This window comes from Bufo bufo, chromosome 2 (assembly GCF_905171765.1).
Source record: "Bufo bufo chromosome 2, aBufBuf1.1, whole genome shotgun sequence".
NCBI lineage: Eukaryota > Metazoa > Chordata > Amphibia > Anura > Bufonidae > Bufo > Bufo bufo.
In genome coordinates this window covers 790,349,905-790,365,597 of record NC_053390.1, presented here as the reverse complement: position 1 = coordinate 790,365,597, position 15,693 = coordinate 790,349,905, and the positions used below count along the sequence as shown (strand labels likewise).

At 42.4% G+C, this 15,693-nt stretch overlaps 1 protein-coding gene across 5 annotated transcripts in view; it reads right to left on the bottom strand.

Annotated features, from left to right (window-relative positions):
• Nucleotides 1-15,693, bottom strand: part of FAM53A (family with sequence similarity 53 member A) — a 64,405-nt gene that overhangs the window by 29,217 nt on the left and 19,495 nt on the right. For 4 of the 5 annotated variants that reach the window (XM_040419233.1, XM_040419234.1, XM_040419231.1 and 1 more), the window contains 3 exons: nucleotides 15,346-15,571; nucleotides 5,959-6,013; nucleotides 3,441-4,246 (listed from right to left, as the gene is read on the bottom strand). In XM_040419233.1, the coding sequence (XP_040275167.1) occupies nucleotides 3,441-4,246; nucleotides 5,959-6,013; nucleotides 15,346-15,462 (978 nt within the window). In that variant the 5' untranslated portion in view covers nucleotides 15,463-15,571. The remainder of the gene's footprint in view (nucleotides 1-3,440; nucleotides 4,247-5,958; nucleotides 6,014-15,345; nucleotides 15,572-15,693) is intronic. The other variant, XM_040419235.1, reaches the window with a different exon arrangement.

Sequence of the window (15,693 nt, the reverse complement as noted above, 5' to 3'; positions counted from 1 at the left end):
ATGATCTGAAAGCAAGAATGAAACTCACTAGCCAAAAAAAAGAACAGGCCATTTACTTTTCCAATGTACCGAGATAACAAGTTCTCAGATTCTGCAAACCAGTTTTGAACATCAGAATGCAAAAACATGAACCGTCTTCGTCTGAAAGAAGGTTCATGCATGAGCTACCACGCCAAAGGAGCCAAAAATATTTTTAAATAAAAAATCTTTTTACAGGATGAAGCTTTTCGAGCCTCCAGGACTCTGCCAGAACTGTTGGATAATGGGACAAGTCCCACAGGGACGCCACATTTTCCGCTAAGGTCGAACAGCTGTCGAAAAAATTAGCTGAAGTCTTTAGCTTAACCATTAGCAGGAAAGTATTAAGGTCTTTAGGTCTTTCATTCACAGGGTTGTGTTTGTCTGATTCAAGCTGAAACGCGATCCGCACCTTGGCTGACATTTCGCTGGAGATACAGGTGGCAAGTACCAACTGCAAATTGCCCTCACATTTTCCTACACAAAGTGTAATTTTACTCGTGTAAGCAAATTGGTGGAGAACTCAACAGTGGCTATTAACCTCCTATTCATTAGGATCCCAAAAAATTCCAACACAGTCAGTCATTCAGACCAGTAGTGAAAGAGTCTATGTCAGTCTTTCCTAAAAAGAAGGCAAACTGTAATTAAGAAATTAGAAAAATGTCTCCTTTCTTCCAAAAACAGTGTCACACCTGTCCAAAGTCTGTATACACTATTTCCCCTCACCCGCATTCATGTCAGGACAGCCCTGTAAATGACATTATTGGCATCAATTGGACTCAAAGTTTTTTACTTATAAAATATTAAAAAATATTAGCCAGTAAATAAAATTAGTTTGTATAAATTTTGATCTATTACATTTTGCTGAAGTTCAATATGTGCCATTAATTTCAAAAGAGTATAGAGTGCATGACTGGACCACAGCTGTGATCCTTCCGGTGAGGCTAAAGTTGGCCATACACATCAACCGGTACCAACCATCTAATATGTACTCATTCCCGATGGCAGATGTTGGGGAGATACAGATGAGGCATGATAGATTTTAACTGCCCAATCCTTTTGTTCTCAGGAAGATAAGCCATTACGAGAGGAGTGTGGCATCAGCTTCCTCCTCTTCTTCCTACTGATACGAGGGGATCAGGAGTCACAGCTGTTGGCCGACAGCTAGGGCCTCATTGGTAGAGCCCCTCTAGTATCCTAAACGTCTTATTAGGGCATACAAAAACCATTGCTTGATCTTGACTTCTATGGATCTAAGTCTTAACCTTTAAATTTGCAGACATCACTGGGACTGCGAAGACTTTGACTTGGTTTCTGCCCCCTACCTGGTATATATAAATAGGACTTAATACGCTGTATTAGGTAAAAAAAGAAGCATTGGCTAGAAGTTTCCTGGAAATCTACATCTGGCTTCATGCCTCAAAGACTTGATGACCTTTTTTTTAGATACTGGAGGAGTCATAGGAAAGCTGACAAGCGAAGACCATCGCCAGCTTCCTGACTCAAACTGTATCACTCACTGCCCCAGTACTGCGGGACTCCATGCTACTGTTAAGGTTAGGGCTACATGGTGATCTTGGTCGTGGTGATCAAGTATTGCAGTGTAGCAAGGTAGCCACAAGAATGAAAGGGGTGGCAGCCCGATAATACCTGGGCTTGACAGCTGTTACATCACCAAGATTAAATAGGGGGCTACTTTTTTCTTATTAAATTCCCTGCATATTGCAATTTGTTTTTAAATCCCAGCCCACATGCGGATTAGCCCCATACAATGGATGGTTTAAACATGCTGTGGTTTCTGCACAGAATCTGTGCCAAGGTGTGATCTATCACTTCTCGACACATACCGGCACAACAGGCATTCCCACTGAAAGCAATGTGATGTGAATTTCACACCAAATATACACTGAAATCTGCATGAAAATTCCACCAGATGAACATGATGATCAAGTTTAGACGAGTTCAGAGCTGAGAAACTAAGAATCTTCCACCACATGGGAGAGCACACTTGGAACGGAAAAATCATGGTGACTTGTGGGTGAGCTATGCGAGTCTTTGGCACGCTGCTGTACTGCATGAGAAAGGGACTTTCCTATTTAAACACTATTTTCAGCATGTAACTCACTGAATGTGTATCCAAGCTCCAGAGAAATGGATTTATTCTCTAGTCTTGTGAGGACAACGTATGAGGTCATGACAGAAGTTTCCACTTATACCCACAACTGTTGATGTCTAGAACAGGTTTCAAGCAGATCAGTGAACACCAAGGATCACAAACCGTAAATTGCTACCATCGTTCTCCAAACAAATCACTAGAGCTGAGTAAAGAAGCCTCATGTTACCCCTGAAAGGGTATGCAAAGCCAATAAGGTCCTCAGGTGTCCTTGGGAACAGTCTACAATTATTCTTAGGTTATATTTGGGCCATCTTCTTAAAAGTACTGGGTGACACTTTGAACATCTTGCCCAGCAACCAGTAGATGTTAAATGGGCAGGTCCACCACCACTCCCACAATATGAGTTGGCGCTATTCAAGTAGGATGTATATATAAATCAAGCATGCCAAACCATGGCGTATTAGCTCTTGATTCAGTCATGGAAATAACAAAGGACCAAAGTTTATCATCTCCAGGGCTTTCCTCATAAGGTTTTAAAACCCCATTGTGCCAATCATCATCTACAGGAGATTGGTCCTCTCCATGTCGCACAACTAAACAACGTGAGGTATCAATTACTGGTGTCTACTCCTAACAGAAGCTCATTTAAAGTGACGCCAACCAAATCTGTTGAGGAAGTTCTCCATGGTTTCCCTGAGTGTCCATCACCAGGCTGAAGTCTGTTAGTAGACTTTAAAATGGACAAGCTCTTGCTGAACTTGCTCCATTATACACCCATGGACCTAAAGAAATACAATTATATCAGGGATACGCTATTTTTGCAGGTCTCTGATATATTTTGACTTTTGTCCAGGGTGGACCTTCCACATTTCTACTGAAATAACAACGTATTCTTTGGTTCAAGAAAGCTCCAAGATAAAGCTGACTTGTGTACCCGTCCCTAGTCTGCTCTCATTTCCTGAACTGAATGTTATGAATGGCAACGTTTCCCATCTTCCCACAGCTCCTCCTTAAACGGCGATAAAATAGTGCAGAAAAGAAGGTGCCCTAACAATGCAGTCATATCTTCCCACCACCAGGTCGGAAGTAACCACCAGATCACTTTTTAGTATCCCACCATACATCATTTCCAGGCAGGACCCAGATTCATGCACAGTGGTTCTGAGTGGTCAATAATACCTACAAAATACCATCTTAGACAAACTATACCGTTTTTTTTTCATGAATTATTCAATATTACACTCAGCTCTGCTATATTTTTACATGTGTTGGAAACCAGAATATCCATCTGGCGAGAATGACTTACCCGTGTCATTTTTAAGAAATCAATAGATGGACGATTCCACCGAATGTCTTCGTCACGCCTCCGTTTTAGTCTGGTTTTCCTCTCGTTTAACACACAAGGCTGGGAGCGGCACCTCAGCAACCCTTGGCGCCTTCTCAGCTCAGGAGTAGAGGTTGGAGTGCTGTTTGCGGAAGGCAGTATATCTCCTGGTTCTGTGATGTGCTCCTGAGACAAGGAAAGGCGCCTCCTCGGATTGAAGTCGCAAGAGCCCCCTGAGTTCCAGCGTACGCTTGAGTTTGTGCTTCCTTCGCTACTGTCCACAAAGCCACTGCTGGCAGAAGAAGGCCTTGGAACAGGAGATGTGTTACAGGTGGGGACTGTGAATATATTGTTATTTAGAGACGGGGCATTCTGAGGCAGGCTGATGCTTGTGCTTCTCTGCAAGGTGGCGCTGCCGTGACTGTTGCAGCGCTGTAACGTGGCACTGCCACCGCTATTGCACCGTCTCTTTGACACGGGAGTCCAGACTTTAGAATTGCCAGGTTTCCAGGGTGACCGACAGCGAGACAGTTCATCTGGCTCAGACAATGACCTGCAGTGTCTTTTTGTAGGGGGAGCCAGTGGCTGGCCAAAGCTGTCATTGAGGTTAAGTTTGTTTATCCAACCCGATACCAACGCCTGATTTGAGGATTCGTTCTGCCATTGAAGACTAAAACTGCCGGGAGTGCCGGTGCTGAAGGGGCACATAGGGAAAGCAAAAAACGTATTTTTGTTCAGTTCAGACCGGACTGGGCAAGACCTGTCAATCACCTTCCAGCGACTGTCCTCTGCAGGAATAAAAGAAAGAAAAAAGGGGAGGGGAGGAAAAAAAGAGAGAAAAAAAAAAAGGATTAAAACAATATAGTCTTATTCTGAAAGTCAAGTGTTGGATGAAATAAAGCCCAGGACGGGACTCTCAGGTCACAGGCATATCAGTAGTCAGGTTTATTTTTAGAGATGGGAAACTGCAGCGCAGACAGATAACACTCAGCACAGATCTAGTCAAACAGTTCAAGAGGCAGAAAACAGGGGAAGTCTCAAAAGTAAAGTATTTTCCCATTGCAACTATTATTTTTGGCATCACCATGTTGTAATAGAAAACAATTCCTCAGTGCACCGTAACGACGGAGATGACGCTGCTGGCTTCAACGTGCTTCCCTGCACCTTTAACAAGACATTGCTGGATTTCCTTTTGTTTTACCGCAATTTACTTGTAGACCAAGTATCGCTGATGTGCTGAATTACTGCAATTTAGTTATGTTTTAACTTCACTGTGTAGATGGTGACAAAATTGTGTAGGCTTTAGGAGCCAACCAGATAAATTCAGGAGCCAGCTTGACTTTTGCAAGACCTATAGACCCAGGGGACACTTTCGAGACCCACATAGCCAAAGGACATCTATGGGACCCATGGGACACTTTTAGACCCCCCGTAGCCATGGGACACCTATGGGATCTTCGGGCTCACGGGACAATCTCTGGACCCCTTTGGGGACATTGGACACATGGAGACACTAACGGGATACCTAGGCCCACAGAGACACTTTCTGGACCCCCACAGCCAAGGGAAACCCATTGGACATTTTCAAGACCCCTATAACTATGGGACACATAGGGCACCTTTGGACAAACGGGACACACTTGTTATCCCTGAAGCCATGGGACGCTTTCTGGACCCTGGATCCATGAAGCCAATAACTGGATCATTGGATCCACAGAGACAATAATGAGATCCCTAGACCCACGGAGACGCTTTCTGGACCCCTGTAGCTATGGGATACTTTTAGAACCCTGAACCCATGGAGACATTTATGGGATATTCCTGGACCTACAGAGACAATTACGGGATCCTTGGACCCACGGAGACACTTACAAGATCCCTGAACCCAAGGAACGCTTACGGTACCTTGAAGCCACAAGACATTTATGAGACCCTGGACATCTATGGGTCAGGAACCATGCTTACACATTGCTTAATTAACACTAATAAGTACTCTTCTATCACTGCAGTAATTTCTTCACTTGCTGTATGGCTCAGATTTGTAGCAGTTATCATGATGACCAAAAAAAATCTAGATTCTTCAAAGTTCCTCAAGCGAAAAGGAAATGAGCACTGAAGCACTTTAAAGGGAAGTGGAACAATAATGATTTTTTCATTTGGTATGGATACGTGTCTGGGAGCCTCTGCTGTCACTTATCATCTGACCCATTTAAAAATCACAGGGACAGGACAAAATATGTCGCCCGTCTCTTCCAGCCAACAGAGCAGGCCAGGATTTAATATGCAAAGCCCCTTACAAGCATACAATCACCATCAACCATTGATTCGGGGACATTGTTCTAGGACCAGTTTAAGCCAGCGAGCTCTCAAGCCTTCTATTTCTCCTGCATCTGATTTACAAAAGAAAAAGGATTTTTTCTCTGTTTTTTTTCTGGACACCTTGCTTTTCTTAGAATTAAAAAAAAAAATCTGTTAATGTTTCTTTTAAACAAAAACTTACCATTGATTTCGTAAGGGAACAAGCTGCCTTCATTGTTCAGCTTCTCAGATGAGCGCTGAAATTAACCAAAGGGAAAGAAATTTCAACACACCATACAACAAAGCACATGGTGTGAAAAAATATAACAAACCATAAATGTGAGTAGGGATAAAAACAAAAAACCCCATTCTTGTATATGACTGTCCATTGCTACGGAATACATGGGGTAATACTCCTCTATGGGTTATCCCAAATATATGTATTGGGATAAATATTCTTAAATCACACAAGTATTGTATAGTAACATCAATTTTATAGGGATTAATATATGCTTATATCGTTTATTTTTTGTTTTTAAGAAAAATCTGATTAATATGGCAGTAAGGCAACTTTCACACTAGAGTTTTTACTGGATCCGGCAGGGTTACTGATAATACAGGGTGGGCCATTTATATGGATACACCTTAGTAAAATGGGAATGGTTGGGGATATTAACTTCCTGTTTGTGGCACATTAGTATATGTGAGGGGGGAAACATTTCAAGATGGGTGGGGACCATGGCGGCCATTTTGAAGTCGGCCATTTTGAATCCAACTTTTGTTTTTTCAATAGGAAGAGGGTCATGTGACACATTAAACTTATTGGGAATTTCACAAGAAAAACAATGGTGTGCTTGGTTTTAACGTAACTTTATTCTTTCATGAATTATTTACAAGTTTCTGACCACTTATAAAATGTGTTCAATGTGCTGCCCATTGTGATGGATTGTCAATGCAACCCTCTTCTCCCTCTCTTCACACACTGATAGCAACACCGCAGGAGAAATGCTAGCACAGGCTTCCAGTATCCGTAGTTTCAGGTGCTGCACATCTCGTATCTTCACAGCATAGACGATTGCCTACACCATTGTTTTTCTTGTGTAATTCCCAATAAGTTTGATGTGTCACATGACCCTCTTCCTATTGAAAAAACAAAAGTTGGATTCAAAATGGCCGACTTCAAAATGGCTGACTTCAAAATGGCCACCATGGTCACCACCCATCTCGAAAAGTTTTCCCCCTCACATATACTAATGTGCCACAAACAGGAAGTTAATATCACCAACCATTCCCATTTTATTAAGGTGTATCCATATAAATGGCCCACCCTGTACAACCACCTGGATCCCGTTGTATTATCTTTAACATTGCCAAGACGGTTCCGTCATGAACTCCATTGAAAGTCAATGGAGGACGGATCAGTTTTCTATTGTGGCAGAGAAAACGGGTCCGTCCCCATTGACTTGCATTGGGGGGTCATGCCGGATACCTCTTGCTCCGCATCCCAGGATGGAAAGCAAACTACAACATGTCGTGGTTTACTCTCCGGTATGGGAACACATTGACAATGAATGGGGACAAAACTGAAGCATTTTTTTTCCCGGTATTGAGCCCCTATGATGGATCTCAATACCGGAAAACTAAAACGCTAGTGTGAAAGTAGCCTAAGAGATGGAGAAATGGAGTGGTCTGAGAGAGATTACGCCTCCTCCCATATCTACAATACAGTGGCAATTTCATCTGGAGCTGAAGACCTGAGTAATGCAGGACTGACTGGTTGCTAGGGTCGTGCTGCCCGATAACCTGTTATAAAAGGCTATGGGGAATCACACCATCTCAGTTGGCCTTATTAATCAGATTTTTCTAAAAACTGACTTAGGGGGTGGGTAACATTCATAAAAAAAAGTAGGGCTGTAAGGACATTGTGTTTGTAGGGTTATATAATGCTCCTCTAATCATGGCAAGAGAATTCTTATCAAACGCCAAAAAACAGTGTAAATTGCAGAACATTTGCATTGCCCAAAATTAAGGAATTTTCTGTCGATAGTGCTAAGATTTTTGCCAGAATGCCTAAATAACACAAGTATAACTACAGTGTAGGCAGTTGTATAAATTTATACAAACTGATAAAGCAGCATCTTAAATGGTCATGTTATAGGGTATGTGCATTTTTGCAATTCTTTGGCTATTTATTCAATGCACCCAAGATGAAAGGAACTTTGTAAATAATTTACAAACCTGCTACTGTTTTGTGTATACGGCTCCTACAAGTCTCTGCAGAGGCTACAAACAAATGCATAGGGTGATCCTCCATTCATCTTTCCCCACCTTCTCCTTGTTAACCTACCTACAACAGACTAGGGTGCAGAGGAAGAGCAGTATCATGACTGCAGGATCTGACTACACAGGGTTTATTTGTAGTCTGTAGCCATGGAGACACCCAGGTCTAAGTCATAGTTGTAACATGGAGCTCTTAGACCTCAATGTCCCCTCTGGAACCTGAGGTCTTTGTACCTCTATAACTACACCCATGTTCTGACTGGCACTTCAAGAGACCTTACTTCTGCCAATACATTTGCCTTAACCACTAAGATGCCATAGATCACACAATTCTAAATCAACGCATTCACCAGTGTAGGATATATAAAGACCAATGAAATTACTGTAGCGTAGGAAGGAATGTAAGTGGAACGCGCTTAACTTCCTTGCTTAGATGGTTTCTGATTTATTCTTTGCTCCGCCAAAAAAAGATACTATTGTTCAGACACTTCCTGCGCAATGATAGGAGTTATTTTTTTCCCCGCCAAGGAACGTAAACATCCTTAAATACGCTCTTTTACCCTTTAAAGACCAGTGAGGATCTCAAGAGGGTTCTAAACCATTGTAGAAGACACAAGGCAGTGAAATGCCTTCAGCTATTACTAACTACCCCCCTAAGTCGACAGCGCCCTAGGCAGTTGTCTATACTGCCTACCCCAAATTTCAGTTACTGTAATTTTGAACCCAAGTTATCCAGTGAAGGACATATTGGACTATAACTTTTGAAACTGGTCTGAACTCATGGACCAATCTGACCTATCCTTCTGTTATGTCAGATATCCTCTTTAAAGTGACATCATTACTGACAAATATTAAACTAAGGGCCCATTTAGACAGGCAAAGTTCCGGTAAGTAACGAGCAACAATCAGCAATATGGCAATTCTAGTGGTGATGCTCTGTGCAGGGACATATTTACACTGGGCAATAGACAAGAAAAAGCGGTCAAAAGTGCATCACCAGCATGTGTGAATGGGTCTTAGCGACAAGAATTGCTGGGTGCCTTCAAGAGTAACAATAATTGGCACCCTGGCACCCCCAATGAACTTGAGAATGGGTAACCCTTACCACTGTGACCACCCCCAAAAAGAACAGAGCCTACAGGAGTTTTGGAGACATCCAAGTACAGCGCCCGGCTATTTCTGAAACCCCCATAGAGATGAATGAAGCGGCATTCTTTAGGAGGGGACCATATGCAGGTACAGCATCCAGAAATGTAAAATTTCAAGTCACAAGAGCAACTTTTTGAATTTGTAATCCTGCCAGATGATATGGCAACATCCTCAGAAAACTAATTTGAAGATAGCTATTCTTATTTTTGCAAAAATGTATACACCCCATTTTATCAGAAGAAATTCATGTTCCTTTGAGAACGTCAAAAATGTTCACATATAGAATTATTAATGAGCACCATAATCGTGAGGCCAAGAGTAGATAAGGTGGTGAGGATCAATAGACCTTGGAAATAACGTCCTGCTGAAACAGCTAATACTCACATGCAAGTGACAAAGCACTGCATTGTTTCCAGATACGTTGCTATGACAGGTCCAAAAAAGAGTGAATTAAAGGGATGCTACATCGGTAATCTAACCTTTGCTTTGCAACAGAATGCAGTCTATTGTTCTCTGTTACCAGACTGGGGTGAGGCTGGCTGTATGTTCTTCAGTGGGAAAAACTCACAGGAAGTGCAGAAAAAGTAATTATCAGAGGGGCACCTTTTTATTTATCTTGTAGACCTCCAGTACCATTCACATGACCTCTCACAAACTGTATACTAGACCCATGCTGTCTTGTAACAGACACCATATTATGCAAGTCATGTCTCAAGGCCTGTTTAAAAGGTCGAATATTGACTTCTAGGATAGCTACCTTACTTCTGGTAGCCTGGTAAGAGCTCATTTGCATACCCTCTTTCCCAGAATTACAGAGGAGCAGGTATGGCCTATAAGTCTCCTCAGCCATTTAGGTACTCCCCATAAAGAGATCTAGTATCCCTCAAACAGTAAAAGACACCAGCATTAAAGGTGACCACCAAGGATCTCCATGCTCTTCTGTACACCTGCATGGTCACCCCTTATGCTAAAAAAGAAGTCTAGTGGCATATATTTCTTAAAGGATTTGCCCAATCAGGACAACCCCTTTCCGAAAGTCCTATTAATGTATACTGAGACCAGTGGTCTAAGAGGTCTCAGTGACCAGATCCATGCCTCCTCTTATGTTTAGGCACATTCGGAAGGAGGAGGACTGGAGATCATCTCTCACCCAAACGCCAAACCATTAGAATGCCCATCGGTCTCCTAATTTTGTGGGTGAGGTTATATTCTGGAGACTTTCAGAAGACCTGACAAAAACCTTCAAACATGAAAACGAATTCAGGAAACATTTTTGACTTGTGAGCAATGCCACAAATGTAGAAGCGAAAAACATCTGCAAGCTGTATAGCTCATGCAAGGTACGGCAGATAACTACTGCAGATCGGAGGTCTGCATGCAGCTAACACGCTGGGGGTTGTAGTTTTACAGCTTGAGAGTCACAATTTGCAGACTGCAGCTGATGAGTTTCACAGCAAACGCAATATAGCTGGAGGCAAAGGGTTTTAACAGTAGGACAATCAAGAACATACAAGTTCCTCCCTATATGTTCATAGAGTCTCCACCGCACCCATCATATCACCATCCTGCAGACTCCAGGAGGACAAGGTCACATCAGTCAGCACTGTTAACCAGTTCATTCCCCAAAGTGCTGACAATTGTTCGGCTTTTTGGGGGGCACAGATAGCTAGAATTAAAAAAAATTATTAAAATTTATAAAGACTATAACTATTCCTTATATAGAGAGCAGTGCCACTATTACTGAAGATGGGGGGTTGGGGCAACAAACAAAGAAGCCAATTGACCTCTGCTGGAGTCATTTTAACACTCTGGTGGTTCCAAAATAATATGGCTACATACAGTTCACATAATACCACTATATACTGCCAAATAATATGCAGGGTACGAATAATTCTTTAAAGTACCCATATAATACCAACATATATATTCCACATACTACTGTGCCCAACTTTTGGGAACGATGGTGAGGTGGAATGTTTTGCTATATGCCTAATCCTTGAAATAGAAGCCCTGGGCAACCGCCCAGACTGCCAATCCTTTTTTATATGGTTTTCTGCCGTATGTTGGGCAAAAAATGGGGAGCTTCCACACCTTATTCCATTAGCTAGGTCCAATCGAGATGAGGGGCCAGTTAGGGCGATCCTATTAAGAGCACCACGGTCTGAGTGACTTCATCTAACCCTATCAGAAAAGTTTAATGCTGCCCATTTACAGGTCCCTGGGGCTGTGTGATCCTGACATTTGGCTACAATACCAAAAAAATAGACCTTGAAATTCTTAAACTTGCAAGTCAGATACACAGCGTTCCCACTTCTTATACATAAATGATCCAGCCTGATTATCTAAATAGACATGACTCATGACATGAATGCAGGGAAGAGCTCATTTTAACAAGTATTACCGAACTTGACAACCTACAAAAAAAAATTGCAATTATTTGCAAATTAGGTCTACTTGATCTTGTCGGCTCGCCAGGAATTCCCCAAACTGATGCAATTTCAGGAAAAACAATGGGAGGGGCCAACCATTATAATCTCTTTTATGCCTCATAAAAACTCTCATCGGTGGTTGGGCTCCTGGTAAAAGCTGCACCCTTGGGCCAGTGAAGTCATGATCACTGGCTCAAAACCAATGGAAAAGAACAATTTTTACTCAAAGTTTATTGCTAAGGCAAAGCTCCACCCTGGAGCTCCTTTCAATAAAGGGCAACCTCCTGTGTTAAACGAGTTCTCCAGGAATTTATATTGATGACCTATCCTCTGGATCGGTGGAGGTCTGACACTTGGGACCCCCCGCTGATCAGCTATTAGAAGATGCCAGATGCTCCGTGAGTACCGCGGCCTCTTCCTAGGCCATGTGACGCCACTGGACATCGGTCACATGGCCTTCACCATGGGGTTGAGCTGCAATACCAAGCACATCTGCTATACAATGTACAGCTCTGTGCTTGGAAAGTACGGCGGTTCCCTAAAACAGATGACCTATTCTGAGGTCATTACCAATTCCCAGATAACCCCTTAATATTGAAGATGCTCTCCACTTCTGTAGGGATCAATCCAAAAATCTCTTTGAAATTCCTCCCTCAAGCAAAGCTTCATCTTCCAAAAATGATCTCTGATGACCCAGTGTGATGGCACTGAAGTTTTATGAGTTCAGTAGGTAAGAACACTGCCAATGTTATGAAGAGAAGGACTGAGGTTGAAATTATTGCATTTCTCCATGAAAGCCATCGCTGGACTCATTAGTTCTTCATCTGGGTTAGGGTCCCTTAAAGACACAGTGTAGGAGCAGGTCAGAGAAGTCAATTACTGATTAAATTCTGTCAGAGGAACCAATTTATTGGGCTTGTTCATCATCAAGGAAGTAGAAATTATGCCCAGTAAATAACCCAAAATGGCTGCCTCCAGGGTTCTTAAAGGATGGGTTTCACAAAGACAACCCCTTTTTGAACTAAAGCTGGACCAGCGATTAGTTGGCATGCCTATAAAAACCAATAGATAAGGGGATACGGAAAGGGGTTTCTCTTCACAAAAAAAACCCTCCCTTTAATTTAAAGGGATTCTGTCACCAAGTTTTGGGCTATAGAGCTGCGGACATGCACGGCTAGATCGCCGCTAGCATGTCCACACAGCCCTATAGGACCGGTATATTGCGGACATGCTAGCGGCGATGTAGCCGTGCATGTCCGCAGCTCTATAGCCCAAAACTTGGTGACAGAATCATTTTAAAGATCCACTTTTAATACATTATCTCTTTTATAGGTCATGTTTACTGTAACTACACAATTTTCTATAGTTACGGTATCTGCAAGGACACAAGCCGCAAACAACTGATAAGTGGAGATGACTTTACGAGAAGGTAGAATAATAAAAAGAAAATGAAATGAAAGTAGTAAAGTTAAGACACAACTCACAAAAAGTTGTTTCCTGGGTAATAGGTCTCAACTACGTAGGCTGTGCTATATATTTCCAAGATGGCCCCAAAGTCACATAACGACCAAATGATTATGAAACACTAAGTAGAACTAACAAAGCATGCTATAACAAATGTAGAGGCAAAAAGAGCACAACCGAGTAAATTTCCTCTAGAAAAAGAAAACCAGGCATTATGCCTGGGTAGGGCTGATCCTGCTGATTAAAATCACACCTGTCTTGTGAAAATCGGGTGTAACGTTCCTGACAAAAGAGGGTTTTATTATTTATGCAAATGAGGGCTTAAGTGCACTGAGGGGCGTGGCCAGGAGTAGAAAGCCGAGGCGCTAGGCTCCTCCCCTCAACGCACTGAAACCCTCATCTGTATAGAGAATAAGGGCCGGATTTATCATTAGCTCAAGTCAAAATAATGGAGTGAATATGTCGCAAATTTTTGCGCAATCGCTAAAACTGTGCAAAAATTTGCGACTTATCGGCTCTGCACTATGCTGGTCAGTTTTCTGAAAGTAGGCGTGTTTTCTTATGTAAATTAATCTCTAGACAGATTTACTATTGCGACAATTTAAAAAGTCGCAAAAAAATTGCGCAATTTCACTCCAGTGAGGACCATGCTTATCTTATGCAACTTTTTAATAGAACATGCAACTTTTTCGTAAAGACGTGCGACTTTTGTAAAGCCGCTTACTAAAAGATAAACAGCTACCGTCAAACCACATTTATCACAGTATTAAAGGACCATTAATAAATCTGACTTTGGACATATGTAAAAGTGGAGTAAGATGTTAGGCCTCATGCACACGACCGTTGTTGGGTTCCGTGTCCGTTGTTCCGTTTTCCGTGATTTTCTGCGGACCCATTGACTTTCAATGGGTCCGTTGAAAACTCGTAAAATGCACCGTTTGTCATCCGCATCAGTGAACCGTGTTTCCAGTCCGTCAAAAAAATATGACCGGTCCTATTTTTTTCACGGACAACGGTTCGCGGACCCATTCAAGTCAAGGGGTCCGTAAAAAAACACGGAGGCACACAAGATTGTTATCCGCGTCCGTGATCCGTGTCTGTTTTTTTCCTATCATTTTCAAGGCAAACTTGACTTAGATTTTTATTTTTCACTTTTCTTGTCTGGTGATACTCCAAAAATCAAGGAAGACACACGGAAACAAAAACGGAAACGGATCACGGAACAACGGAACCCCGTTTTGCGGACCGTGAAAAAATACTGTCGTGTGCATGAGGCCTAAGTGTAATGATAAATCTGGCCCTAAGCGTTTTTTTACCTCAAGAAAACAGCAATCGATTTTCACAAAACAGGTATCGTTTTAACCAGCAGGATCAACTCTACTAGGGTTTATCCTTCTGAAAAGTTTTCTTTAAGTACGGTACGTCACCCCAACTGCCTCTTTAAATGGGTTGTCCCATCCTGTCCATATGGCCTATTAGGGGGAGGTCCTCCGCTTTGGACTTCACTCTTCCCTTTTTGAGGTTTGCCTTAATGAATTAGCCCTCTCATTATGAATATTGAAACGCTAACGTTTTTGAAACCTTCCAGAATATATTTTGGTGGACAATGCGCAACCCAAAACTAATAATCAATGGATAAAAACCTGGAGATCTCCACAGCTTCCAGTGACCACCTGAGAACATGTAGGTACAGGTAGAGAAAGTGTGGTCACCCAGTCATGAAGTAACATGGTTGCTAGGCAACCTGAATAATGCTAAAAATGGCACAGCAAGTCGATAAATGAGACAGATTTGGCTTTTAAAAACGACCTGCGTGTATTTGGAAAATGAGGCGGTGAAGGCTACTTTAACACTCGCGTTTGGTGCGGATCCGTTCAAATAATACAAACGTCTGCATACGTTCAGAACGGATCCGTTTGTATTAGCTTTAACATAGCCAAGACGGATCCGCCTTGAACACTATTGAAAGTCAATGGAGGACGGATCCGTTTTCTATTGCGTCATGGGTGTCCGCCTCCAAAGCGGAATGGAGACAGAACGGAGGCAAACTGATGCATTCTGGGTGGATCCTTTTCCATTCAGAATGCATTAGGGCCAAACTGATCCGTTTTGGACCGATTGTGAGAGCCCTGAACGGAACTCACAAACGGAAAGCCAAAACGCCAGTGTGAAAGTAGCCTAAGTCAGAAGACCCAACATTTCAACACAACTCTCATATTAGGTAAGTGCTCTTCTACATCAAGGTCCCCAATTAAAACCTGACGTACCAGATTAATATTGTACGTTTTGCATGACAGGTCGTCCAAGCTTTGGTTCTGCAGCTTCTCTGTGATTAGTGTCACCATGGTAGGCCCCACTTCCGCGGTCCTCAAGCCGATGAGCATTGATCCTCTTGAATTAATACTGTTCAGACATTTCAGATGTTCGCAGACTTAGGCGTTTCTTGGAGCAAGTCGTTTAGTTCATCTCAACGTTGCAAGTCATGGTTTTCATCTGCAACAACAAAGGACCCGGTTACGGTCATCTGTTTAGTGTAAGCTCATCACACCTGTCTAAATTTGCTTATTACATTACGGCGAACATTATGTCAGGATGGAAAAAACGACAAGGAGATG